At 33.3% G+C, this 27,982-nt stretch overlaps 3 protein-coding genes across 6 annotated transcripts; 1 reads left to right on the top strand and 2 right to left on the bottom strand.

Annotated features, from left to right (window-relative positions):
* Positions 1 to 20: 20 nt before the first annotated feature.
* Nin (Ninein) lies at positions 21 to 15,098 on the bottom strand. Of its 4 annotated transcripts, none has more exons than XM_015983254.2 (5): positions 14,962 to 15,098; positions 8,488 to 10,313; positions 4,510 to 4,769; positions 2,994 to 4,149; positions 21 to 560 (listed from the first exon to the last, which is right to left on the bottom strand). In XM_015983254.2, exons 2-5 carry the CDS (start codon positions 10,298 to 10,300, stop codon positions 322 to 324), a joined length of 3,468 nt encoding a protein of 1,155 aa, XP_015838740.1. In that variant the 5' UTR covers positions 10,301 to 10,313; positions 14,962 to 15,098; the 3' UTR covers positions 21 to 321. The 4 variants fall into 4 exon arrangements, with proteins under 4 accessions (XP_015838740.1, XP_015838739.1, XP_064211289.1 ...); XM_015983253.2 differs by lacking the exon at positions 14,962 to 15,098 and adding an exon at positions 14,438 to 14,578; XM_064355219.1 differs by lacking the exon at positions 14,962 to 15,098 and adding an exon at positions 12,902 to 12,923.
* Positions 14,860 to 18,851, top strand: LOC658149 (TGF-beta-activated kinase 1 and MAP3K7-binding protein 1). The gene is made up of 2 exons (XM_008199597.3): positions 14,860 to 15,550; positions 18,094 to 18,851. Exons 1-2 carry the CDS (start codon positions 14,860 to 14,862, stop codon positions 18,768 to 18,770), a joined length of 1,368 nt encoding a protein of 455 aa, XP_008197819.1. The 3' UTR covers positions 18,771 to 18,851.
* On the bottom strand, positions 18,777 to 27,943 carry LOC658065 (uncharacterized protein). Its single transcript, XM_964478.5, has 7 exons — positions 27,615 to 27,943; positions 23,067 to 23,229; positions 22,883 to 23,021; positions 22,739 to 22,829; positions 22,252 to 22,689; positions 19,136 to 19,369; positions 18,777 to 19,086 (listed from the first exon to the last, which is right to left on the bottom strand). Exons 1-7 carry the CDS (start codon positions 27,781 to 27,783, stop codon positions 18,902 to 18,904), a joined length of 1,419 nt encoding a protein of 472 aa, XP_969571.1. The 5' UTR covers positions 27,784 to 27,943; the 3' UTR covers positions 18,777 to 18,901.
* Positions 27,944 to 27,982: the final 39 nt, after the last annotated feature.

Genomic DNA, 27,982 nt, shown 5'->3' with positions numbered 1-27,982 from the left:
GGCGTGTTTCATTGAGGGAGAAATGTTTGACGTTACTTTATTTATCAATAATATGACACTTTAAAAATTAGTAGTTAATAGTAACAGTAACTAGATACTTATCGTGTTAAATTCTTTGGATATAAGTAAAAATAAATGATATGTAACAAAAGTACATCATATAAAAGAATAAACAACCCATAACATTATTACTCTTACAATTCTCTAGTCAGGTAATTTAACAATCAATCAGAATATACAAAAAAAAACTCACACAAAATTAAATATTTAGTCTTTAAAAATAGTCAACTATCGCTACAATTAGGCAAAAATAGGCTCCAACTACACCGAACTACTATTCGAGTTACACTGTGCCAAGATATGGCACTGTTGCTCAAGTCTTTGTACTTTTGCAATCAGATACGAATTCTCCACATACAACTCCTTGACTAACATATCTGACCTGGCGAGTCTCTCCAACTGATCGTTGCAGATCCTCACTTGTTGGTCCAACTTCTCTTGATGACTGCGCAAAATGCACTGCAATTCGGTCTTCTCACTCTTGTGATGCTGCCGACACTCTGCAAACAGCAAACACACCATCATTAAAAAATACAGTAGTATAATTCTAAGGTGTTCTTTGGCCACCGATTTTCAAGAAATTAAAAAAAAAAAACAAAATATAAAGGACAATAGGCAAATCAGCGACATGATTTATTTAATAATTTTATACGCCGAAAAAATATAATCATTTTGTTTTACGTTTAAGAAAATATACTAAAAAAGTTGTGCAAAAAAGCAAATCAACTAAAAAAAACGAATAATTAGTTTTCTGTTTTTCTGAACACAGTTTACACACCATCACAAAGTGCAATACTAATGCCAAACTATTCAGAAAAGATGATTTTTCAAAAGTAAGTACGCAGTTATTATTATTTTACTTCGCAAAAATTTTACAAATACAAAATTCGATAAACTAAAACACGTCACAATAAAGAAATAGTGTATTTCCTCAACAAAATTTCTTAAAAACTATTAGATTTATGAATGATATTATAAAGCAGTTCGGACAAAATAGACTGTACTGTATTAAAGATTCTCGCATAGTAACTTTAAAACTCGTCGCTAACATTGCAAGGTCTGTTTCATGTGAAACGGTACTTAGAATTACATATCTCTACACTAGATTTTCAGGAAGTTCAAAAAAAATAATTTAAAACTACTTTTACCTATTTTGAACAATCTTGAATAAACACTTTCTCGGAGATTGAAAAATTTTCTTTGATTCAAAATTTTTAAATACTTCACAGTAATTTGTATAAAAAATTCAAGTACTATATCCTCCAATGTGATTTTATTGTAAAGATTTTTTTTCAAGTCAAATTTTTGCAGAATAATTTTATTTCGCATTTTCGATCCACTGATGTAAAAAACAGCCAATGTGGTTTTTTGGTCAAATGTTTTTTTTTCTTTTTTATTGGACAAATAAATTAATAGAAAAAAAGTTTTTTATTCCCTAGCGAGATATCAGTAGATATCAGTGCAGTGGAAAATATTTATATTTTTTTTCTCTCTTCTAAGAGGTGTAAAGTGCCTGAGTGTAAAACTTGACAAACCCTGTATATAGAAACCCAATTTGAAAAGGCTGAAAAATTCAATAGTAGTATTCCTTTTCAGATTTTTGAGAAATAACATCTTAACTTTTTGATGGCCTTACCAACAATAAATAGTGGAAGACAGTAAATAACATGGGCTACCGTGTTATTTTTGGATCAAAAATAAAAAAAAACATTTAAAAACAACTATTTCTTAATGTAATATCCATCAGACAGATATATCTCTAGAAAGGAAGGCAATAATCTTATATTTTTATCAATAAACAGTATTATCAAAATTGAGCATAAACAAAATTGCAATATTGGCGCTAAATATGGAACAGTTACATTATTTTTTAAGAAAATAACAATAATAAATAATAAAATATGTGATAAAAAAATAATAAATAACAAAATAAAATAAATAATAACAAATGCTTATCATGTGTTGATCTATTATGGTATCTGGTGTACTATCTTCACTTGCACTGTCAATAACTTGTCGCTAGTCTTTGTTTTCTTATTTTTTGGGTTTATTTTCTTTTCATTGGGTTCCTTGTTTTCAGTTTTCATGTCATTTTCAATTTCCTCTTATTATATATAATTATTAAATATTATAATTATAGATATTTATAAAGAGAAAATGTTATAGCAAAGGCCATAGCAGCTTTTCCACTCCTTTTAGATGTCATAGCCCATATTTAACACTCCTGACCGAAATAAACTTGTCTTGTAATTTTACAAGTCACACATCACAGGCAATTAATCGAAAACATAAACTTAAACATATATTCTACAAATCAAACATAGTTACAGTATTTAGCCCGAATTTTCATCAATAAAATAACATATTTTTACGTGTCTTATTAGGATATTTTTTGACAGTGGGAAAAAACAAAAGATAGACTGATTGAGATGTTAAGGCGAATTAATGCAATACAAGATAGTCGTTTGTAACGTTCTTCAATTATTAGTTTTCGAGAATTGTTACTAACGCATATTAAAGCACTAGCTCACATTTACTTACTTTCCTCTAATTTAAAAAAAGTATGTGTTTAAAAACAAAATGATGTTTTTATTAAAAAACAGTACTACACATTTTTATTCATTTTTGGCATACCATTCTAAAGAACCTACTTATGTAGTGTCTTACTGTAATTTCTTTCATAAGGTTTGAGAGTTAATTATTTGCATAAAAAACCTATTGTATTTTTTAGCCCAGTAAAACTCCGTTACAAATATTTAAGACAACTGTGAGGTAATGAATAATGATTTAGGAACAACATTCAGTTATAAACAAACCAATTTGTTAATTCTTTTTAATTTAATTTAAAATAGTTTCGCTCGAACACTCAGTTTTAGTGATACTAAAAATAAGTTTGAATAAAAGAGACTACCGTACTAAAACTCGCCACTTACGTTGCAAGGCCTGTTCCGTGTAAAAATGCTGCTGCTTCAGCACCATCTGCAGCTGCCTGCACCTCTGCTCCAGGTGGTGCAACCGGCCGTTCAAGCCATGAATTGTACTCACAGGTAACGTAACAACTTGCTCCTCCCGTCTGGAGGGAAAATCGTCACTCTTCTTCATCTCCTGACTGTTTTTCTTGTAGAGACAATTATTCCGGTCGTGCTTCCGCGTCCGCTTGGGCCTACAAGGCGTGGAGTTTTTCTCCAAAGTGGACGAGTTCGACGTTGACGGCTGCCCACTACCGTTCTGCCACGACAGCGAGGTCTGAGTCGAGTTTGTGTCACTTCTCGACTCCTTACCCCAGTCCACCATTTCTGGCTTTTTCTCAGGGGACCACGGAACTGGCATCGCATCGGAGGAAAATAAGTTCGTGGACTCGACCATGCACAGGGACAGACTGTTCATTTTTGTGCTTATGCGGGAGTTTTCGTCCAGACTGTTGACCTGGGTCCCCATTTCGGCACTGTCTTTCTGACTCAGGGCCAGATCGGTCAGTTTTTGCTTCAAAATAGAGATTTCTTCGTCGCGTTTGAACAGTTCGTTCTCGCTTTGGAGCTTGTAATCTTCGAATTCTTGCTCCAGGTCGGTGAATTGTTTCTCCAAATTGTAGGTTTCTTCGATTGGGGGCAATCTGCTGTCGAGGGTGTCCTGATTGGCGAACTGTTCCTCGTACTCGGCCATTTTGTTGATCAAGTCGGTGAGTTTTTCGCTACTTTGGCTCTGTTCCTGTTCGAAGATTTGGCGCTCTTCCTCCAGTTTGGACTGCCAGTAGTCTTCGCACTTCTCGTATTCGTTCTTGAGAAGTTCCACACAGTTTTCCAGTTCGGAACATTTGGTTTTCAACATTTCGTTCTCTTCCTCGTATTGTTTTACCCGGTGTTCGAATGAAACCAAGTCTGTGTCAGTCCCGACATTAGCGTCGCTGAAAACTTTTTCGTTTCGTTGGCTCAGAATCATCTCGAGTTTTTCACCAACACTTTTCAAATTATCACAACTTAAGCCGTTCTTGTTTATCATTTTACTAACATCGCTCAAGTCACCAAAAAGTTTCTCTAATTCTTGCACTCTCGCTCTAAGACTATTTATTGTGTCAGAGGTGGCATTTTCCTAACAATTGGATAAAATCAAATCATTAAAACATTATACAATCTCAGGAAGCTTCTCCATAAATAAAAAACAAAAGGAAGCTAAAAGCGGATTTATTAATAAAAATCATACAAAAAAATAAAAGACGAGTGATTATGGAGAAGCTCCGAAATGATAGCACCAGAGCCTAATAAAAATAAATTACTTAATACTGTTCGGTTTCGTATAACAGATTCGCAAGCTTCTCCATAGAACAATAAAACAAAGCTCATAGTGCGACCACTCCATTTAAAACAGTACAACTTAACAAAAATAAAAATCTACCAATCCCAACAAAGTCGTCCTAAGTCTAGAAACCACTGGCGTTTATTTGTGACTTACCACCGCGTAATCACCGGGTATCGGAATCGAATGCTGGGCGAGCGTGTGTTCGAGGAACGCGACCTTGGCCTGCAACCTGGTGATCTCTTCGTCGGTTCCCGAAAACGAGCTGTCGAAGGCATCGATTTCGGCCTCGAACCCGCTCTCGTTCGACGTGAAGGGCACGACGTCCAAGTGGTCGGGCCGCTCCTTGTGGAATTTTCGCACCTTGCCGAGCCGGGGACTGCCGTCGGCTGCAAACGACATGGCGTGTGAAGGTCCTAGGACGTGGTCGGAGAATTTGCTTAACAAATTAATGCGAGAAAAAGTACTGACGAGTTGGGCAAACACGATCGAGTTATCGCAGTAGATAAGTGGATAATTGTGTTGCAACTAATTCGCACGTTGGGTTTACTTTTTAATTAAGTTGTAAAGGTATCAATTGCGGGGCTTAAAAAATTAATTAAGTGATGGTGCACAAATTATTGTAACACAGGTTCACATTTTTGGTGAAGTACTAGGCACAGGTGCTTGGAAAACTGTTCATGTAATGCACCATAAATGTCACACTGTCAAGTACTTCAACAAACAACAAAATAGTTGTTTGGTTGAATTTTCTAAATTTAGTCAGATCAAGGTCGGTTTTTCTCATAACCGGATAGAAAAATCGTAAGAATTCTGCTCCAGAAACCTGTAACTTAAGTCGATCACTAGCAATTTGAATGAACTTGCCATTTTGTTGAAATTATTGACTTTGACGAAAATGACCATTACTTATCAAAATCAATACGTACAGGGTCTTTTAACGATTTGAAAAAGTCCATTTTTTAGTATTAAATTTTTGAGAATTCATCTTTTTTTTACAAAAGCTTTAGATACTAACCCCTGACTTACCTAAAATTATTTTCAAAAATACAAAGTGTTCCCGAAATTACTTGCTACAATACAAACTTACGTTTTTTCTTTAATGGAACACCTTATATATTTTTGCATTTTTGCATGTAGCTAAAGGTGTTACAATGGTAATATTTATGTTTTTAAGAAAAACTGTTGTTGGTCGATTTTGCTTAATTTTTGAGATAATTAGATTTTTTACATGACACGCTTTTTTTAATTTTATGTAATATTAAAAACTAAAGGTCCTAGAAAAGTAGGACTTTCACCACTTTAAAGACGAAAGTTTAAACTTAAAAAATATATTTTTTAGCTTACTGCAATCAAGAAGATAAAAAAATGAAGAGATTAGTTACGAGCTAAATAACTTACAAATTTTAGATGAAACATCTAAAAGACTTTTAACTTGTGTTTTTAAAAACATAATCAGTTAAGTGTCTCTTGCTGATTACTTAAAGGATATATAACTTTAAACATTAAAAAAATTATTAACTGTTGTTTCAGTAGTCGAAAAGTGGAAATTTCAGCTAATAATAATGTTAATATTACCCTTATTATGCCATAATTCGTCATTTATTACAGTAAAATAAATAGAATTTTTATATTTATGGTAAATTTATCCAATAGTTTTTTAGTCAGCTTAACAAATTTTTCAACTTATTCTGTTCTGAACTAATAAAAATTGCATCTTATAATACGATAAAATGCAGGGTTGTCCGCAAAAAAATGAAACTGCAAGTAGTTCTGAAGTAAGATAACAAGAATCAAGACAGTGAATAAGCTGAAAATTGTGTCATTTTTAACTTAAAATTTAAAATCAAATTAAATTTAACATTAAATGGAGTGGCCACCTTGTTCCCCAAGACATAAATTATACTGACGATTTTTGAGCCGAAATGTTTAAGTGTTTATAGCAGCTACAAAAGCTACCCCAAACCTTACAGAAATAATTCAAAAGGTGATACCTTAAGACAATAAATTGATACGAAGTCATTCTAATAGTAAAAAACCTCTAATATGTTTATTAAAAGCCAAAAGACGCCAGAAAATTCCAGAATTTAAAAAGTTGTCATTTTGTTCCTCTTTTTTTGCATTTTTCGTTTTTACTTTACTTACTTTACTTACTTACTTACTTTAAATTTTACTGTAATAACATTTCTGCACTGAATAAAATTTAGTTATTCTAACTGAATTTCACTTATTATATACGTATACCTTGAGTTAAAAAATTAATATTCCCCTATATTTACTTCACTTGTTGTGCACTGTAGTTGAGCAGTGTAGGTAAATATTTAAATAACATTTGTGCCAACGAAATTTTAGCCACAATTCATCAAAAATTGGCAGATCAGAGTTAAAAAATAATGTTTCAAAAATTATTTTCTTGCTTAATTAAAATCATTCCGAAATGATGACACTAAAAAATGTTATTTTTGAACAGGTGAAAAAATAAGTGGGGCGTGGGAATGCTTAAGCAGAATGTCGGAAAAAATTTCTAAGAAGTTTTTAAACATTTATTTGATAACATAAGCAACATAACCAGTATTTTTAGACACTTTTTTAGTTTCCTTCACTCATTTGTAACACAATGTTAATGTTAAAAAAATGTGACTATAGTTACAATTCACTTGCAAAACTTGCTCTAATTCAGTACATTTTTGATCTCATGTTATTTACTTTTTATTAAAATATTAGTTGTTTCAAAACCATAAAAACGCCAACGTCGCATTTTACCGAATTATCTGCTTAATTAAGATTAATACTATTGTAAAATAATCATTAATGATTAGATCTCTCATTTAAAGTATAAATTATATTAGCTATATTTTTAAAGTGCATGAATTATTTATATCAGCTTATTTTGAGAGAAAATGCGACGTTGGCGTCTTTAAAGTTTAAAAACAGCTGCTAGTTTTGTTTATTTTCTGTTGTATTCTACTACAAACTAATTTTATTAATTTTTTTATAAGAAGAATCATTATAAAAAAAAAACTTTTTAGAAACTACCTGTTTCTAGTTCTATTTTGGAACTACTACAAATGACAGTCCAAACGAGAGACCTTCTTACTTTTTTTCCGAATTTTTAATTGTTTTTCCATGCTTTGAAAATCAATAATAATCATTATTTTTTAAATGACAATTTTTACGATTATTCTTCGAAAATAGATGACAACTATCTATGAACTTGTGATGCTTGAATTTCAAAGTTACCCAATTAAGATCTCAAATGATCGCATTTTCAAGAAATTGGTTTATAAATTAAAATATAACTCCATTTTGAACTGAAAAAATCTGTTTGTACATTAAAATATTATTTAAAATAATACACATACAAATTAGAAGAACTTCTTCCCATTATAACATGGATTATAAATGAAGGTACGTGATTTTTTGCCAGAAAAACCTTTATTGCAAGTACGAGTATGGCTTTAATTGAAATATTAGTTGTAAAATCCATATAAGTGCAACAGAAATGTACTTGTAAACAGATAAAGCAGATATTTAATATTACTATCAAAACAAATTCAAAGTGTGTCAAAAATTTTGTTTATCCTTTGCTTATCAATACTTTTCATTCTGAGACACCTTAAAATTGGAAAAACCACGCAAATGACCTAGATTTTAATGCAAATCTTGTTATTACTTTAAAATCTACTTCAAAGTAAAAATGTGTGTACAAATTACGATGTTGTTGTTTTCACACTTTTGTTATTGGCAATATCACTTAAAAATAAAAGAAAAGACAAACGAAAAAATATGCTACTGCTTTCTAAAACATGTTTTACATGTAAACATTTCTCCTCGCCACAAGTCTAGTTTTATTTACCTTATTCCGAGCAATTTATTCCTTAGAAAAACACTCTCACTGCTCCAAACCACCAAAATGAAATAATCTCTTTCCCAATAATTCTCTCACCAAATCAACTTACATCACCCGCTCGTTCAAAAAATCCAACTAAACGGATGAAAGTACAATCGCATTGTTCATTTACGACATGATAACTGTAAGTGACCTGCATGTCATGATTTTATCGCGATTAGAATCCGGACTCTCGACCATCCACGATTAATAAACCACATTAACTCAACTGAAAAAAACCTCACCTATACCGAAGAGAACGCCGTCCTTGGTCGGCGAATAATCGCTCCTACGCTTCGCACCCAAACCGACTCCTTCGCAAACAACAGAAATATTCTCCTCCATGCTCTGGTCCAGGGTGTTGTACGTGGGCGTGCTGGCCACTTTGGCCCTCATACTCGACACCTGGCACGTCAAGCTCTCAATCTCCGCCACCATTTCGTCGTTCCGGTCCCTCAACTGCGCGTTCTCCAGCTGCAAAGTGGACAACTTCGTCAACAACGGCTCGATCTGTTCCTGCTCCATCTCCACGTACTTCTGCTTCTCGCACTCGAGGGAGTTGATCTGGTCCGAGAGCAAGCTCTTGACTTGCTGCAACTCGGAAATTTGGTTGGACAAGTTCTGGTTTTCCTTCTCCAAAGTCGAGGAGTATTTTTGGGCCACGACTAGGTCGTTCTTCAATTTATTGACTTCTTGCTCCAGGGAGCAAATTTTCGCCTCGAGGGTCTGGTTGAGGGCGGAAAGGTGCTCCTTATCCCCGGCATATTGCTGCGTTATCTCCTTGAGTATGTCGGAGTGTCTCTGCTCGATCAGCCTGACTTGGTTCTGGGTGTTACGCTCCATTTTCACGTGGTTATCGTCCACTTCCTGGGCCAGTAACTTGGCCCGGTTGTTTGCCTCAAACACGTCGCATTTCAGTTTCTCCCGCTCGGCGTGCATCTGCTCCAGGACGTGCTTCAAGCACTTGATCTCGGACTGGTACAGCGTCAAGTTGGCGTGCAAAAGGGCAATGTGGGGGTTTTGCATTTCCAGCCTTGAGGAGTCATGGATGCCTTTAATTTCCTTCTCTAGCACCGTCGCCAACTCGATGATGTTTATCTCACGGTCGTTGAAACCCAGCTCGTGGATCAGTTCTTTGGGCGAACTGATCCCCACTAGTTCCCACATCTCGATCAACGTTTCGGCATTTATGACCCCGTTGCCGTCAGGACCCAACGTAACGTACTGGAATGTGCGCGAATCCGGGAAAATCTCATTGGTTACGGTTAAAGTGACGTCATTAACCGGCGAGTTCAGGACTTCGGTCCAGGTCTCGTCCATTTGCAAGGCCTCTAGCAACTCTTGAAAACTGATCTTGTCATAGTCAACACTCAGCCTATCAGACAGTTGCCTCATCACCCCCTTGGCCAGGTTATGCAACCCGATGGCATCGCACACTAGAACCAACTCGTTCTGGTTCAAGTAACCGTCTTTCCCAACCTCGAGTTTCTTCCACGCTTCCCTCAACATCTCCTCCGTGTAGACAAACTCAGTCTCGTTGTTCATATTATTAGCGACGAAGTTTCGCTGCGTTGCCGGCAGAGAGGTGCAGCGTTTGAGTTTGTAGTTGGTTTTGCGTTTTTTGGAGTTGGAGACTTCGCTCTGGGAATTGGACCGCTGGACGGCGTTTGAGTTTTTGTTGAGGTAATTTAGGTCGTTCTGTTCGTCGAGCATGTTTGTGATTTCGTCGCTGCGAGGGCGCGACCGGCGGCCGTATTTCTTCGAGCCGTAGATGAATTTCGGGGAGACTTCGCGGTCCGGAGATTCGGTTTTTTTCGAATCGTCGGTGTTTTTCCGGTGCTGCATGGTGTCGAGGAGGGTGAGGAGGGCGTCCTTGAATTCGGCGAAGGTGGCGCGCGGGTGCTTGTCGGTGAGGAGGCATTGGATCAGGTCGCTGGAGTGCTCTTCGAGTTGGAGGGTTTGGCAGAGCTGGGTGAGACCGTCGCGGTCTAAGCTGCCCAGGTGCTCGTGGTCGTAGCTGTCGAAGACGGTTAGGAGTTGCTGCTCGTAGGGATCCATGGTGTTGCGTACCCTGAGGATAAAATGTGGAGATTAGAAGCTGATTTATGAGGTTTTGTTATTGGCTTTGGAGATGAATTGATTCATTTCAATTTGAAATAAGGTTAAATGTTCGCTTGAAAAAATAATGAATAGTGTTCGATATAACGGTTAATTTTAACATAAAACATCTATCATTTTAAATGAAAACTTTACACAAGAGGTCAATTAGACGCACTATGTATTTCGACATGAAGTAAAAAATATGCACGCCGAAAGTGTTTAATGCAAAATATAAACAGGATACGTGTTGCTTTTCAAGGATAAAACCGGACTGCTTGGTATGTTTTCTAGGAAAGATTCTCTACAACTTTCTCCCTTGTCCGTCTTAACAAGTTATTAATTTTTGCATCATTTGGAGAGAAAAGTAACAGTAAGGAAATTATTCTTTATTTATAGACGAACCAAACATAGCTGGTTTAATAAATGAAAACTTTTACCAAGTAAATATAAAGACATGTTTATAACAATTTTTTTCTGAAATAAAGGTACAGAAAGAAAATTTAAAAAAATATTATGATAGAAAATTTCAATAACTTCAACTTTAATCATAATTTTTGTATTTACCATTCATATGAATAAAAATAAAATCTAGTATCAGTTAAAAAATTTAAAAAAGAAACGATTCAAATCGAAGATTTTCGAAAATTTTTAATACCTAACTACATGATTTGAAAGAAATAGCTTCAACAAAAGAAAATGTAAAAATAATTTGCTAGATAATTTAGTTCCAAATATTAATAAACAATCAAAAATAAAAAATAAACAGCGTAACGATCATTGTATTATCATTATTGATAAAAAGCTTGTAAAACTCTTCATTTCACATCTCACAGTATAACCTACTATGTACTACATTAAATAATCTGTTTACTACACCAGGTTAAAAAAATTAATTAAAAAAATTGATTAAAGTTTTTCATGTTGGAGAATCTGTAAATTCAAGTAAGGAAAGCTTCAACAACAGTGTAGTAAATAATCTGTTTACTACACCAGGTTAAAAAAAATAATTAAAAAAATTGATTGAAGTTTTTCATGTTGGAGAATCTGTAAATTCAAGTAAGGAAAGCTTCAGCAACAGTTTTATGTAAATATTTTAAAAAATATTTTAAAAAAATTTGTTAAACACTTATATTCTAAAATTTAACATAAATATTCTGTAAGAAGACAACAAGATCCTAGTGATCTTCTCAGTAATGCAAATGAAAGCACTTTATTAAGTAGAAGAAATGTTTTTTTGTGTTATGGTAATAGCTCTTATCTTCTGGATCAAGTGAGCAAACAACCGAAAACCTATTACAAATTAATTTTCCACCCATAATACTTTACATCAACTGAATTCTTCACTTTTTAAATGTTTTAAATTATACTATAGTTGTATTACAATAGATCTATACAAATATTTTCTTTTATAATTTCCGATCAAATTTTTTTTCGTAATTTATAATATTTAGCATAAGTGTTGTGTCTCAATTTTGTCAGGGTTTTTTTTTGGTATTGTTTCTCATATACTTTATCTAAATTGTTTATACACTGAAGTTTTAACTTTACTGAAGATAGCATAACACAGATAATACTATTAATCCTATGTTCAGTTTAAAAAATCCATGTCAATACATTGCAAACATAAAAACGCCAATGTTCAGCAAAATAAAATCATCACTGTATACAGGGGGTGTCAGAAAAACGTGTCTTAATTTTAACAAGTAAAAGAGCTCAACAAATAAAACATCTTTTCTATTTGTTATTTTTCAATAAAAAATTCGCAAATTTACTTAGAATTTGTTTTATTACGTGGTAAAATTAACACGTATTTCTGATACACCCTATATTACGTGTATTGGAACTGTAAGGACTACTTGTCAATTTATTTCATTATTATTCTGCTAGAAACCCAAAAATTCCTTCAAAATATATTCAATAACTTAACCAAAAATAAACACATAATAATAACAAAAGTACTCTGACCAATCAGTGTATTTTTAACCATTTTTATTAACACAACTGCTGCAAAATTTATCATTCGACATTTTTGAAAACCAAATGCTTAATTTTTCTTAACAAAGTATGATCTACTATAATAAATAATATAATATAATATAATAAATAATTGCAATAATTCAAAAAATGATTTCAATTTACAGAAAATTTTAATAAAAAAATTCAAGACAGAACCATAAAAGCACAATTTCAGAAAATAATTTTTTTTTCGTTCAAAATATTTAGATCAGCTTAACTTTTAAGCTTTAATAAGCTACGTTTAAGTAATTCTTTATAGAACTAGGCCTAACCAGCAGAAAATAGAAATTCCAAAAACGATTTTTATATTTTTTACCAACAAAATAATAATAATAATAATAATAATAAATAATAATAAATTTATTGTTCCAACTCATTTCCAAATTCTGTGTTAAATAATATGAACTTCTTTTCATAAAATGATTTTTATTTTTCAATATCCTGTCCTATCTATGTACATTTTTTAATTATCACTTGAAACTTTTTATATTATGTTAGAAGTGAGTTATTTTTCAGAAATTAATGTCAAAAAATTGTACATACATTTTCGTTTATGATTTATAAAAAAAACCCCACTTAAACTACACTACTGACACTCGCAACACGTATACCACGTATATGCAGGTGATACATAAAAATGAATATTCGAATTATTTAGTCCAACCTAACGGTTGCATGCAAACTAACCGTGGAACAATCTGATGTAAGTTTGATTCGATTAAAAGTTTGCATGTCAGTGAAAAGCTTCCGTTTAAAGTTAAACTTGGAGAAAACTTGTAGTTTTATTTCAACACTGTTTGTTACTTCTTTCCCAAATTACAACAAGATCGTAGTCTGCCAAAGTAACGAAAAAGGTGGTACTGCAGATTCTGTAAACAAATAGAATTGTTTTCACCAGAACTACCACGCTTTGATTGATCGAATTATTTAATTTGGAAACAAAGATCATTAAAAATTTCATAACAAGGTTAATACTGACCAAGGTTAATAATTTGGTTATTTAAAATTTCATAATACAACCGCTAAATAATGATCATTAAGATGCTTGACTTGGAACAATTTATAATATCTCTGACTAATTATCATCAATCAGCAATATTTTACCACTGAGAAATTAATAGTTCGGAAAAAGAAATTACTTGGAAACTTGAAAATTTTATAATTTGAATTTACAACAAAAGCTAAGCTTACAAATTGTTTTACTTTTCTGATGTGAAAACGATAACTGTAATGGCATAATAAATATTGTGAAAGTCCCCATAAACTATGTGCATGTATACATGTGTGAGGAAATGAATTATTTAATTGATAGCTGAAATAATAATACGTTCCAATTTATGTTTCTGTTATTAACCGACAACAAACTTACGTAACAAGTATTAAAAAATTTAAACCAAAGAGACTTAAATAAATTCAATGTCTGACGCTATTATCTGTGTCAAATCGTGACTTTGGATTCAATACCAGTTCTAATACACGTGGAAAGCTATTCAATCGGTTTTTTATTGTTCCTTTTCTATTAGAAAAACACAACAATAGCTTCCAATCAATGAAAGAACGAGGAAAACAGATAAACGAACGTAATTTATTAACGTGTGATTAAAGATAAGGGTGTTTTGATGAAATATCGATTCGTGTTAGCAAAGTAACGGTGTTATTATTGTGAGAAAAACACAAGTGGAGGGCTTCGTTATGAACTGTGCCACATGCAAGGAGAATTAACCACAAAAAATGCCTGGCTTACAAAAACGTTCCGGAAAAAACCTCAATAAACAATATTATCTCTGGATCGGTTCATTGACTTTATTACTGTGTAAAATATAACATTACAACTATCCACCACGGATTGCGAACGAGTTTATTATTAACGTTCTAAATTTAATAGGTGGACAAGAATGTCTGGATTGTGCGGTTCCGGGACATCAAACCAGACCTTGAGAACGTAAGGGGCCAACCGAGGCCGCCACCAAAAACAATGCTAATGCTAATACGAATAATTTCGTCGTAATAAGGCCATAATTGGGGCTATTTTCCAATCAAATCGCGCCTTTTTCTGGAGGTGAAATCAAGCGAGCTTACCTGACTTGGACACGATTTATGGCATCGTAAACGAAGAGAATTTATTGGGTTTGCTAAAATTTAACGAAATTTAGTAAACATAACGGTATTTTTACTGCAATTTCTAGTGAAACGTCACAAATGTCACAATAACACAATCACAACAAAAAAAGTGGGTCGGGTTTGGGGAAAACAGGCTGGACACACGAAATTCAATGTCACTGGTGATATAATTTGCTGGAACTAGACCAAGTTATGGTAATCCCCTTATTAATATTACATCGTTAAAAGTGAAAAAATACAGTTACACTCTCGAATTGTATGTTTGGAGTAAATACGAAGTGTTATTTAATTTATGCCGTCCGGTCACGTGGTATCTACACCAGAAGTGTTGCCAACAGTGGTTATTGCCATTTTTTAGGTTATGTATTTGTCAAAAATATATGAAGCCTCTAAAGCCAACCGAGACAATTTACAAGAGCCAAGGGACATGGACCGACGCATTGACAGTGTGCAAAAACGCCGGAATTGGATATTCCACCAACCAGATCTACCGCGAGGACGGCAACCCCCAGGAGGACCACCCGTATGAAGACTGCAGCTGCCACTACGAGTTCAACAACGGCACCTGCTGGTACGCGGTCTTCGACGGGCACGAGGGCCAGAAAGCCCCGCATTTCTCGTCGCAGCTGACCGCCGAAATCTACTTCTCTCAACTGACCGAGAAGAAGACTGACGATGAAGTGAGGGAGATCCTGAGACAGGCGTTCATTTCGGTCGAAACGGGGTATATGCAGTCGATTGGCGACCTGCTGGCTGACAGATTAAGGCTGCAGGATGACTTACCCGAAGGCTCGAACTCGTACGAGGCCTATCAGAAGGCGCCCCATGTCGTTGAGAGTATTAAACGGATCAATTGTGAGCTGTCGTCAGGGGCCGCCGCTGCCGTCGCTTTGATTCACAACAATAAGTTATATGTGGCTAATGTCGGAAATTGTCGCGTATTGTTATGCAAAACTGATGCAAATTCGGTGTTGAAAGTCGTCCAGTTGAGTGTCGACCACGATTTGAAGAACGAGGACGAGTTGCTGAGGCTGGCGCAGATTGGGATCAATCGGGAGTATTTGAGGAATTGTAAGTTGGAATTCTAGCCATAAAGCAATAAAATAGTTATTACACCACAAGTTTAAAAAAGCGTTAAATAGGGTTCTTATTTTTCTAAAATAAATTTTTCGTCGCGACTACGGAGGACTGTAGATTAGGAGACGAAATGAGATACAAAGTAGGATTTTCTCTAGTCCGGCGAAGTAAAAATGAGGGCGCTTCGAGCGTTAAACCGTCTCGGTGCAAATCGTTTTAAATTAATTTAAATTCAATCAATTCACTCATTGGAAAGAAAAAATGCAGAAATGTTGAGCTTTGCATTCTTAATAGGCAGAAAAAATGACTAAAATTTTCACGGGAACCAAGAGACAAAAATTTATGTTAATAATACTAACAGAGTATTTTACACACCTTAAAATATTTTATTCTTCGACACTGTCAAAATTTACGGTTTTTCTCCTGTGTAAGGAAGTTTTGACAACTGTTTGGCATTTCTCAGTACGAAACGTCAGATTATTTTTAACAAATTTAAAGCAGTTTTAAGCCTTGCTGAGTCTATTTCGAAGAATAAAATGTTGTATTCAACTCGTTTTTGTGTAAATCGGTTCATTTATTTCGCCTCGTGGATGATAAACCACTCGTTTTCACTCGTGGTTTAAAAATCCACTCGTGAGATAAAGCGTCCGATTTACACTCAAACTCATTAAATAAATAACTATACTTAGATTTCGGTTGGTATTACATAGACAAAATATTACTAAAATCATTCTGAATATAATCCTCAAACGGATAAAAGTTTTGGAAAACTGAAATAGTGCTTAAGGTTTTTGTGGAGGAAAATTTCTTTTTAGAAAGACATAAAATTTAATTGTATAATAGTTAGTTTCATGTCGGGCTTTTGTTTGCCTTAGATTATTTAAGGAAAAATAATTTCCTCTTGTACAATAATTTATTATGATTAGAACCTAGAAGAGAATATTCACTGCTGTGCTTGGAAAAATATTTCGAGACCTTTAAGGATACACTAAACTGTCTTTATTGCCTATTTTGTTTCACAGTTCTTCTTGAAATTATTTGATATTATACATTACGTATATTTACACTTCTGTTTCCCTTCCCAATTTTTTTTCTTGCACCCGTCACTTCTTTCATACATTTTTTCCTCTTGACTCCACACACTCTGACAAACAATGTTTATTTAAAAATATATAAACTAGAAAGTGTGAGAATTGGTAATATTTTTTTATATAGCTTTCAATAAAATGTTTGCCCTGACTTTGAGTGGTATGATTAAAAAAGTATTTGATTTTACTTCAAGTAAATAATTCACGTCGTAGTTTTACTTCAAATAAATATTACCTAACGTAGCATTTACTTCACAGTATACTTGAAGTAAGTAGTATAAGTAAATACTTCAGACTCCTTTATGTACTTTGGTATATAGAGGACAATACTATGGAAACTAGGTAAACAATAGAATATCGTACTTTAATAATTTCTGTTAAGTTACGAGTAAGCTCCATGATCTTCTTTTTAGAATTAGTTCTTTTAAAACACTTAATTATTTCTTTACTTTCAAAATAAAAGTTTTAACTACTATTACGTATTATTATGAAATATTTAATACTTATTCCAGTATTAGTACTTTAACAAACTCTGTAAAATAAGATACTTATTAACTTATGTATTCTTCTATTCTACAAAGTTTTAGAAATAAACCTTTATCCATTTGCTTGTAAATGGAATTTTCCAAAATTGTCGTTACTTAATAGAACAAAATTAATAGAACATTTGAATCAAATTAAAGTTAATTAATTAACAAAATCTCTATGACGGAAATCTTGTCATAAGGTTATTTAATAACGTATTCATCAGTTGCCACATTATTGGCAAGTTGGAGTCATTTTTCTTAAATATAGTTACAACAATGGGACTAACTAGAGTTAGAAGTAGGACAGCATTTTGAAGACATTAATTTGTTTTGGTTGTGAAAATTTAGGAAGATAAAAAAAATAATATTACTAATCAAATTACTGACCCATTTCCATTTTCTAAACTACCATATCGCCTACAAGGAGGCAATGTATGTAAATTTTGGAACCTAATGAATTACTTCAATTTAAACCACAACAAAAAAGCTCTTTTGTCGCAAAATACTCGCGATCTAGCTGTCTCTCTATTCGTAATTTATACCTTTTTTTATGTAATTTTTCTCCTTTTTGTTATCTGTTTAACTTGATATGTTTATACTTATATTTATAATTTTTAATTATACTATAATATCCTATTAGTATCCATTTTTGACGTGTTTAATTTCTGTGTATTCAGATAAGAGAACGAATAAATTATTAAATTATTATTATAATATAAACTAAAATTATTTTGAAAATATTTCGGTGTCAGGCATTTTTCCTGGAATAGCTGTCTTACTATTGAGAATTTAGTGCTCTATCTGTCTGTATTTTTTCTGTTAGCCTTGTGCTAACCGTTAAATAAAAAACCCAGACATCTTTCACAGTCAACGTTACTTCAGAAGTAATAGAATTACTTTTAATTTTAGTATGCAATTTTAGGCACATATTTGGGCAATCAGGAAAACACCCGTTGTTTGGGCAATTACCTGGTAAAAGGGGGCTACAAGGAGTTCGAAGACTTGAGTAAAGCCACACAAGAGCCGGTTACCGCCGAACCCGACATCCACGGCGGCATTGTCCTCGACGACTCTTGCAGATTCCTCCTCCTAATGACCGCAGAACTGTACAAATGCATAGAGGAGGCAACAGGGACCGATCAAGTCAATAAATACATCGCCCAATGTGTCGTTGAACAATTCCGCGAACAAGCAACCCTGACTGGGGTGGCCCAGGCCGTCGTCGACAAGGCAGTGAGGCTCCACCACGACTGGTACATGTCGAACTCCAACTCGGACAAATCCTGCAGTGCCCAGCGAGAGGACATAACCCTGGTTTTGCGCAACTTCAACTACCCCATGCCTCGCGCCATCAAAACGCCCACAACGCCCTCTTCAAACTCGTTCCCCACTCAGAACACGCTCATCGAAACAGCCCCCTCGCCTGACAGTACAATCCGCAGCAGCGACACTACAAGTACCTCCACAAACCGCACGATAAAAATCGAAGAAATCGGCTCCGATAACAAAGTCAAGCCCTATGTCGACTTCTCGGTGTTTTACCGCAATGCTGAAGCGGCCAAAGCCAACGGAACGCTCCCCGAGTGGTGGGACGCCTAACAAGCATCAGTGTTGTGATTTTTATTAACTTTTAACATTGTACAAATTGCTGATTTTAATAAAAATTTATTATGGTTTATAGCTTTTGTAACTTATTGTGTTGCGGGTAAAAAATAATTGTGGAAATGAAATTAAGCGCTGGGCATTACTTTGAGGCGCTCGAAGGCGGCTTTTTCGAGGGCTTCGCGGTGGTTGGGGTGGGCGATGTTGATGAGAGCGTGCGCCCGCTGCCGGAGGGACTTGCCGAACAGGTAGGCGATGCCGTGCTCGGTCACCACGTAGTGGACGTGGGCCCTGGTGGTCACCACACCGGCACCTAAACAATCGTTGTAGTGTTGGTTAAATAATTGGGGAAAATTGAGTACCTTGTTTAATCAAGGGCGAAATTTTGCTCTCGCCCTTGTTTGTCGTGGAAGGTAAGGCAATAATTGGTTTCCCTAAGCCGTCTAAACTCTCAGCGGCGCCTCGGATGAAGTCCACTTGGCCTCCGAAGCCGGAGTACATCCGGGTTCCGATCGAGTCGGACACGATTTGGCCAGTTAGATCCACTTCGATGCAAGAATTGATCGCAGTCATGCTAGGCTGTTGCGCAACAATCTCTGAAAATGGGAATAAATTATTAATTAACACAGAACCGCGACTATCGACTTCTTTGTTTCATATTTAATTTAAGCACAGGAGAAAGATAAAGATTTCAATTTTTACAAAAAATAAACCAATAATTAAAAGTTATATCTATCGAATTACAATTACACATAATGTATGTATTGACTAAAGAAAAGTTGTACACGTAGATCAGCTCCGATGGAATACTAAGCAGCTATTTTAGTCAGAAGATCCTGTTCTATGATTTTATACAACGCAAGGAAAGTTCAAATGTGGGAAATTATTATTTAAAGGAATTGTTAGAAGAATGTATTTTGCAAAATTTATCCACAGGATAAAGTTATTCGACGATTGTAAAATCCGCCCTAAATGTGACTTTAAGGCCAATTTATTCCTCCCTAACAAAATTCAAACAATCAAGTCTCACTTGCCAAGTTTGATTTTGCAACGTCTTTCCTTTAATTGCAACAAACTTTTTTTTTTGGATCGGCATACTCAGCAAAAATAACTTGTGTTTGATTAATAGTTTATTATCATTATCATTACACGTAATCTGTAATCCGTAACAAAACTAACAACCGATAAAATTAAATAATTATTTATAAACATCATGTTATGTTTATAAATGTAAGAACACAGCCCGCAACATATTAGGATTTTTAAAACACTGCCAATTCTTATACTTAAAAAAATCTCCTTTTGTTTAAATAATAATTGTATTTCCGTGGAAATAATTTTGAACCCATCGTCTCTCAGAACGGTATAATAAAAATACAAGATGAGCCTATTAAAAAAAATTCATATTTTCATTATGTTATTAAAAAAAAAATCCTCAAGTAGGATTTCCATTTTTTGTTAATGCTATTCTTTGACACCACAATGAAATTTCTGACGTCATTCGTTTTTCAGTAAATGTTGACAACTGACATTTTTAATTCGTGTTTTAAATAGTACACACTATACATTTATACATTTTTATAATAAATTTCAAAAAAAGAATAAAATAAAAAATTCATCAAAGTTATAGAGAGTATTGCACAAAGAACTTTATCTTTTCGTTCTTTCATTTTATAAGGGGTGATTGTTTTTAACATGTTAACAAAAAAAATGTAAAATAAAATTTTGTGAGAAGATTTTTTTTGAAAAATTACCAACAGCAAAGATATTAATTTTGTTAAGTTTGTTCACTCCGGATATCAAAAATATACATTTTCCATCAAAAACTCTAATGTGTTAGATATGCGCGAATTTTTTCAGATTGTATTTTTTTTAATAACTTGATATAAAAGATGTACATATAATTTTTTTTTTATTAATTTGATGAAAAGAAAATTCCAGTAAATGTTAAAGTTTACAATTTTGAAGAAATTATATATCTAAGAAATCGCAATTTAACTATTTTTTTAATTTTTGTTGTAACATTATTAATATCAACAATTCTTACTTTTTGTAAAATAAATTAATCGAAGAAACTTGTGGATATTATTGAAAAGAACACCTGCAGAAGCAATAAAAATAATATTATACTTTGTGTTTTACTATTTTTTTGCAAATCCTCCAGTATAATTATCAGTTTATCACCATAAGAAACGTATAATCTTAAAGTATAGATGAATGCATTATAATAATATACATATAACAAAGGCATTAGCAACTTATTTTACCCGTTTGGTGTTTTTTAAATGCTTTAAGGAACATTATTGAAAATACCGTTCCATTTTATCAGTAGATTTATTTAATGTTCATTGATAAAGAATAAGCAACATTATACGGACTGTTTACAAGAGCGTAAATCTCAGGTGGTTCTGGAATAATTTAAATTTGCGGCATTTAATTATTTTATTTCTATGAAATTTTTGAAAAGTACCAATTGTTTATCTACTTAGACACCCAGTAGGTTTATATACTAACACTTCGTTTTTTCTGAAAAAAATCGGCAAACTTTTTATACCTACTACGACCCTACATACATTTTATAGACAGAACACATCCTCCATAAAATCAAAAATTGACTTCTCCCTATTCAAAATTTTGTCTTGAAACAGTTGAAAAATTTGTCAAATTTTGATATTTTTTTCGTGTTGCAAATGACAATAATAAAAAAATCCAAATTATAAAAATAAATACAGGTGATTCAAAAGTGTCGAACCAACTTTCGTATGGTGGTAAAAGATAACATGGTGATAACTCTTTGCTGTTGCAGTGTCATTTTCGCTAACTAAATTCAAAAAATATTAAAAAAAGTGTTTAATTCAATTGTCTGTTATTAGTACACAAAAGATGGGCCGCGACATTTGAATTATCCTGTGTAAAAACCAACAGTTTGGACTATTGTTATTTTAGCACTTATCATTTAATACAAAGTTGTTTTTTAAGTTGTCTTTAAAGAAAAATGTAAAAGGTTTTTTGCTCGGTTAGGAACTATGAGGACGAGTAGAACTCTGGTTAGAACAAACCTATATTATAAAAGTCTTTAAATTAAAAAAAGATCATCTAAAATAAATAGTTCAGTAATTGATTGTAATTAATTAAATTATCAAAATTCTGTACTAAATTTTACTTAATGAATTACAGCGAATTGTAGTAAAATGTAAATTATGTCATTACTTTATAATAATATTTATTAGTATTTATTTTCAACACAAAAACCAACAAGTTTCGATGGATCCAACTCTTATTTTGATTTTGATAAAAAAAAAAACAAAAACATACTTCTGATAACTTTAGAAATTAATGCATAGGGTAACTGAACAGTAATAACTGAACTGCCCAAGTTGTAATACTGTTTTACTGTTACGACTATGACTAAATACACTGGTTTTATTTTTTGTAAGACACTTTGTAGGGATGGCCAGGTAACTGAAAAACTACTTACTTGTATTGTTGACGTAGTCGATGGCCAACATTTCGATGAACGGGTTATTATCCACAAAATCGTACAATTTCTGCGTTCCGATCAAGAACGACCCGACGATACGTCCCTTATGCATCGACTTTCGATTATTTGTAACGCATCCCTTTTCCACCAAATCAACCACACCACCGGCAAACATTTCCGAATGAATACCGAGATCCTTGTGATTCGTTAGGGCTGCAAGAACAGCATCGGGAATGTTACCAATACCCATCTGTAAAGTGGCCCCATCTGTGACCAAATTATCGGCAATCAATTTGCCGATTTTCGATTCAACTTCGGTTGGCGGACGGCCCCCGTGTTGTGGCAAAGGAGTGTCAACCTTCACGGCAACGTCGATGTGACTTATGTGGATTATGCCATCGCCGAAAGTTCGGGGCATTTTTGGATTAACCTGAGCTGTAATTTTTCTTGGAATTTTTATTTTGCACACAAATTGCACAATTACCGATTATCAGCTTGGAGTTTGTCATGGCTGCTCTGACACAGTCAACACTGGTGCCCAAACTGCAATAACCGTGCTCATCGGGTGGAGAAACCTACATTAATTTTAGAAAAAATAAAAAAAACAATTTTCCTTAATTTTACTTACATGGATTAGTGCGATTTCCGGTTGGAAAATCTTCTTGTAAAATAGGAGCGGAATTTCCGAGAGGAAAATTGGTAAACAGTCACCTCTACCCTCAGCTACGGCCTTCCGCACGTTTCCTCCCATGAAAAAGGAGAACGATCTTGAAAGACAATTTCAAATTTCAAAAAAAAAATCTTACAACTACCTGAAAATGCCTTCACAGGAGGGGTCGCAGTAAGCAGCAGGACCCTCAGTGTGCATGTGACACACCGTAACGTCTTTCAGTTTTTTGGATTTTCCATATTCGGTCATTGCAGTTACTAGATCGATCGGGGTTGCGGCGGCCCCTTGTACAAAAACGGTGTCCCCTTGAAAATAAAAAAAATACTACGGATCTGAATTGTTGGGCACGCAAGCTGATTTTTTCTCACGGGTTTATTTTCAAATAAACAGAACGGTGGAAGCGTTATTTTTGGGGAATCTCTTGACGTCATTAGTGATTCCTATTCTATGCCAAACAGTATTTTTTACTCGAAAATAGCTGGCCTGTGATCATTTATTACGAGTTCTATTCGATTTCGTGTAAACATCTTTGCACGCAAGGAACGGAGTCCTGTGATTACACTAATTTACTGTCCACTCGTTTATGAATTAATCAAACGTATTGTGTGGCTGCGAACTTGAAATATTTAATCGACTCGAATTTTGTTTCACTTTAGTCGATTTTTTCCCAAAAAAATAATAACAATATATATTTGATCTCGTACGTTGTTACCACAGCCATTACGCAATTGCAGCTCATTATGTTCAATTGACTAGACACACATAACATGCGACTATTTGTTACTGTAACAGTTGAGGACAGATAAATATGTTATAAACTTCGCTGAATTCAAATATTGAAATAAGAATTAAATTACGTGTGACAAACGCAAATAATAAATTTTTAGGAAAAATTGAAAAATTGGAGAGCGAACTAGATGTAATTTGGGGGTTGAAATCGCCCCTAGAACATAAGCAAAATGATTTTAGTAGTAGTACTAAAACAAAAATTATTTTTTCTACTTCCAAAAACCCCGAGAAAAACAACCCACAAAATTCATATTTTTGTTATTTTTGAGAAAATCCTCGAAGTTTTTTATAAAATAAATGCTACATTTTTGATAAAAAATACCATGGTAGGAATTGATTTTTTATTGCTTACTGTTTTTAATAGTATTAGCTGTTTCAAAACTATAAAAACGCCAACGTCGCATTTTACCAAATTATTAATAAGATTGATAAAATTCTAAAATAGTTATTAATCTTATAGATCTCTTATTGAAAGTACAAATTACATTACTTATTATTTTTTTGAAGAGCATGAATAATTTATAACAGCTAATTTTGAGAGAAAATGCAAGGTTGGCGTTTTTATAGTTTTGAAACAGTTTATACACTCCTTTACGTTTCTGGTAATAATAAAAAATAAATATTACACAAAACAAAAAAATTCTAAAAAGCTTTATCTTGCTGTTCTTCCTTTATGTTGTAAAGCAATTATTTTGCAAATATTTCTTAAAATAATTAGCACAGAAAGAACAAAAAAACGATCAGCATATCTATAAAATGATGCAAAAACAAAGGTAAAGCTTTTTGCGTAAAATTCTCATGATTTTTGTAGCTACAAAATATGAGTTATTCAATAAACTTAAACTTGAGACAATTTTTTTACATTACTGCACAGAACAAAACTCAGAAAAAAAACAGCAACATATTTATTGATCAATTAATTTTAAGTATAATGAATTGTAGAAAAATTATATGTACAGAGCAACATATTTCTCATTTCTGGTTATTAGTTTCTACAGGCTGTCCCAAAATTGGCGGAACAGATTAGCGGGGGGGTGTGGCCTATGGTCCAGAAACATCAAAAAAATATTTAAAAAAATCCATCTTTCTTAGTTTTTAAGATATTCGCTCATTTTTAATAAAAAATTTGGCAATATTGCAGTTTTACCTTGATGATCTCGATAGGCATAAAGGTGACCTCTTAAGTTCATGCAAATAAGATCCACGTGCCCCAACAATAATGCAATAATAAAAACTATGGAAACCATATAATAGCGACAATAAAAACCAGACTTCACAAGTCACAAAACCGTTTCAAAACGTCAATGTAAATATGACAGTTTAATGGTAAAACGAAAATCCGTCTTAATACAGCTCTGCCACAGTCCTACGACGCTTTTTGTTCTTGTGGTAACAATGGTCGAAATCATGCAACTTTGGCCTGGTACGGTAAGACCAGAGCAGACGGTTTTAAAAAGTGGTTTCTACATCCGGTTTGAATCTTTGGGCATTTATGCTGACAAAATAAAAAAATAGCAAACATTTTTGTTTACAGGCATCAACGCATTAACCGACTACAAACAAAAAGGTAAGGCACAACTCAAAACTCGGAATTTATTACTTAATTTCATTGTCATAAGCATTGTTAGTGGCAATGTTGCCGCATATTTTTTCAGGTAAAATGGTCAAAAAATAAATAGCTGTAAAAGCTACAGACAATACCGTAAAAAGCTGTAACTTGGAATATAACTTTTTTATTTATTTCTCTAACAAACCGCATTTAAAAAATACATGAAAATTTTGTAGGTACTGAACTAAGTGAGGTCAAATGTTCCAAATTGAAACCTCCATTACAGCTTAAATAAAAGAGATAGAATTTTTTTAACATTTTTTCTATGATCTCTAAACAGTACCTATTAGTGTACCACATATCTGTTCCGCCGATTTTGGGACACCCTGTATAGTGAAAATGTACTTTTACGCAGGTAAAGCCCCCATAAATTCTATCTCTGACTGCGCCATGGATGACAACATAAGTATCTTTTCAGCAAATATTTATTTTTAACTTAGTAATTAACTAATTAATTAGTTACATATTCGTAGTTTTTATCCCACATGAAAAAAGCAACATCAGGAAAATTAATTCAGAAGTCAAGGTTCTAAAACAATAAATGGTAACAAATTCAGTTAGATTAAAATAAATAATGTATTTACTAAAACTGCTACAAGAAGTACTTATAGTAGTATGATTTTTTTATAATTTTATTAAACCGATTTTGTAGTATTTTTTTTCTTTGTCTTGAATGTTATGCCCAGAACTGGACATTTTTAAATCAGTGATAGATTAATTTTTTTATTTCTACATACAGCTTGTTCTGAAAGTACATAAAAATAAAATTAATTAAAAATTAATTAAAAACTTTTTTTTATAAAATAAAAGTAGAACAAAGATGGTTGATTTAATAAAATTGAAGAAAAATAATTATCAACAATGGTGTTTAAATAAAACTGTAAAATTGGGTACAAGAGAGACACTACACCTTTTCCAATTGGAGTAAAATAAATTGTATTACAAATGTATTTCTGAAATACATTTGATACTTTCTGAAATACAATTGTAGTTTTTTCGAATAATCGTTTTTATTTTTTACATTTAATCCTGGATTTACCTTATCTAAATTTTTATTAAAAAAATTTGGAATCAACACGATTATGAAAACAAAAATATTTAACCGATTGCTTTATCTGGTGATAGTTATGTATTTTTAAAAACATTATAGGAACTTTCTATTCCACTCTAACTTTTATCGTTTATTTTGTTTATGGTGCAAGATAATGGTTATTCTTTAATTATTATCATTGCTATTGTGATAACATTTTTGTACACTCCTATAATCTTTTAAACTTGATGACAAAGTCCACTAAAATTGCTGCAATAACAAGGTGATTACTGATTAGTTAAACCATTAACTTCCCGGTTGAAATTTTTATTGAGTTAAAGGAATGTCCAGTTAAAGTCATACCACTTTAATCCATACAAAAACAAGTTTTAAAAAAAGCTAATAAAAATTACAAATTAATGGAATTGCTATTTTTAACCCTCAAGATGTCCAAACAAAAAATCACGTTACGGTTATTTTGGAACTGAATAAGAATAACAACAATAATTTATTGTGAATAGTGGCAATTGCATAGTTAGATATTTTCCTAGGAATAGAGTATGTAAAACACTTATCGGCGAGTTCCAGCCACAAACTGGTTTTAAATTCAGACCTCAGACGCATTTTATTAAGAGTTTTAAAAATAGATGAAAAACAACTTTCGAAAAGCAGCATAATCGAATATTTTAAGATATTTCAAGTAAACGAAATTTTCTAAATAGAATTTTGTTTATCAAGGAGCCAACAGGATGCATAATTTTTTGGCTTAATTTAAAAATTAGGTCAGAGACAAAACTTTGTCTTAGATTAAGATATCTGTATGAAATAATCCGGGGGACTAAACTTTGATAAGGTTTTCATGTAAACAAAGGCTACTAACAGGAGTAATAGGTACTTCATATCATTTGAGGGGGCTGAATATTTTTGCATGATAATGACGGAACATTCAATTAGTTGACAAGCAAAACAAACAGAATTGATGATATTCGGCAAGCGCTCCATTATAATAAAGTTCTTATCACTGTAACCTTTGTATTTAATAAGCCAGAGCTAACAATGTATTTCGATTCTTGGGGGCACTCAGAAAGGCACAGTTTTGTTGCAAGGTGCCCCACTTGTGCCAAAACGTACAAGACAGCCCTAAAACGGAATTTGAAAATACAACAATCGAAATCCAGTCAATACTTTGGCTTTTTGCCACTTGTCTCTCCCGGTCAAAGTTCATGAACACAATACATCAGACTGAACTTTATCCATCTTACCTGACTTTAAAGCTTCAAATGCATTTTCTAAGGAGGTCCATTTGGGCTCTTTGCCCTTAATAGGCTGTGCCGGTTCATTGGTGTAAGTAAAGTACGTTCTTGGTGTCAGCCTTTTTAAATTCGATAAAATGGAAAGTCTACTCGCAACACTTTTTACTGTGGCAGCCATCACTCACAATTTTCTTCTAAAATCCCTCAAAGACACTCAAAAACTAAACCTCCCTTGGCAAGGCAAATTCGTGTGAAACCGAATGAATGAAAATAAGACTGATTTTTTATGTGTTTGCCAATGTTTGACAACTACGTGTTGCCCTCCTTTTCGCACTTGGAGAATTTGTATTGGTGTCTCTGTCTAAGCGATTGACATT

This window comes from Tribolium castaneum, chromosome 2 (genome assembly GCF_031307605.1).
Source record: "Tribolium castaneum strain GA2 chromosome 2, icTriCast1.1, whole genome shotgun sequence".
NCBI lineage: Eukaryota > Metazoa > Arthropoda > Insecta > Coleoptera > Tenebrionidae > Tribolium > Tribolium castaneum.
This window is presented reverse-complemented; position numbering and strand designations above follow the sequence as displayed.

What these genes read in the sequence shown, in the direction of transcription:
- Nin (XM_064355219.1), bottom strand. An exon ending in TACCCGGTGATTACGCGGTG is followed by an intron (nt 4,150 to 4,509) that starts GTAAGTCACAAA and finishes TCCAATTGTTAG; the next exon opens with GAAAATGCCACCTCTGACAC. An exon ending in CACGGAACAGGCCTTGCAAC is followed by an intron (nt 561 to 2,993) that starts GTAAGTGGCGAG and finishes TGCTGTTTGCAG; the next exon opens with AGTGTCGGCAGCATCACAAG.
- LOC658149 (XM_008199597.3), top strand. Translation starts at nt 14,860, where the DNA reads ATGAAGCCTCTAAAGCCAACCGAGACAATTTACAAGAGCCAAGGGACA. An exon ending in TCGGGAGTATTTGAGGAATT is followed by an intron (nt 15,551 to 18,093) that starts GTAAGTTGGAAT and finishes ATGCAATTTTAG; the next exon opens with GCACATATTTGGGCAATCAG.
- LOC658065 (XM_964478.5), bottom strand. Translation starts at nt 27,783, where the DNA reads ATGGCTGCCACAGTAAAAAGTGTTGCGAGTAGACTTTCCATTTTATCG. An exon ending in ATTTGAAGCTTTAAAGTCAG is followed by an intron (nt 23,230 to 27,614) that starts GTAAGATGGATA and finishes TTTATTTTCAAG; the next exon opens with GGGACACCGTTTTTGTACAA. An exon ending in AAACTCCAAGCTGATAATCG is followed by an intron (nt 22,690 to 22,738) that starts GTAATTGTGCAA and finishes GAAAAATTACAG; the next exon opens with CTCAGGTTAATCCAAAAATG.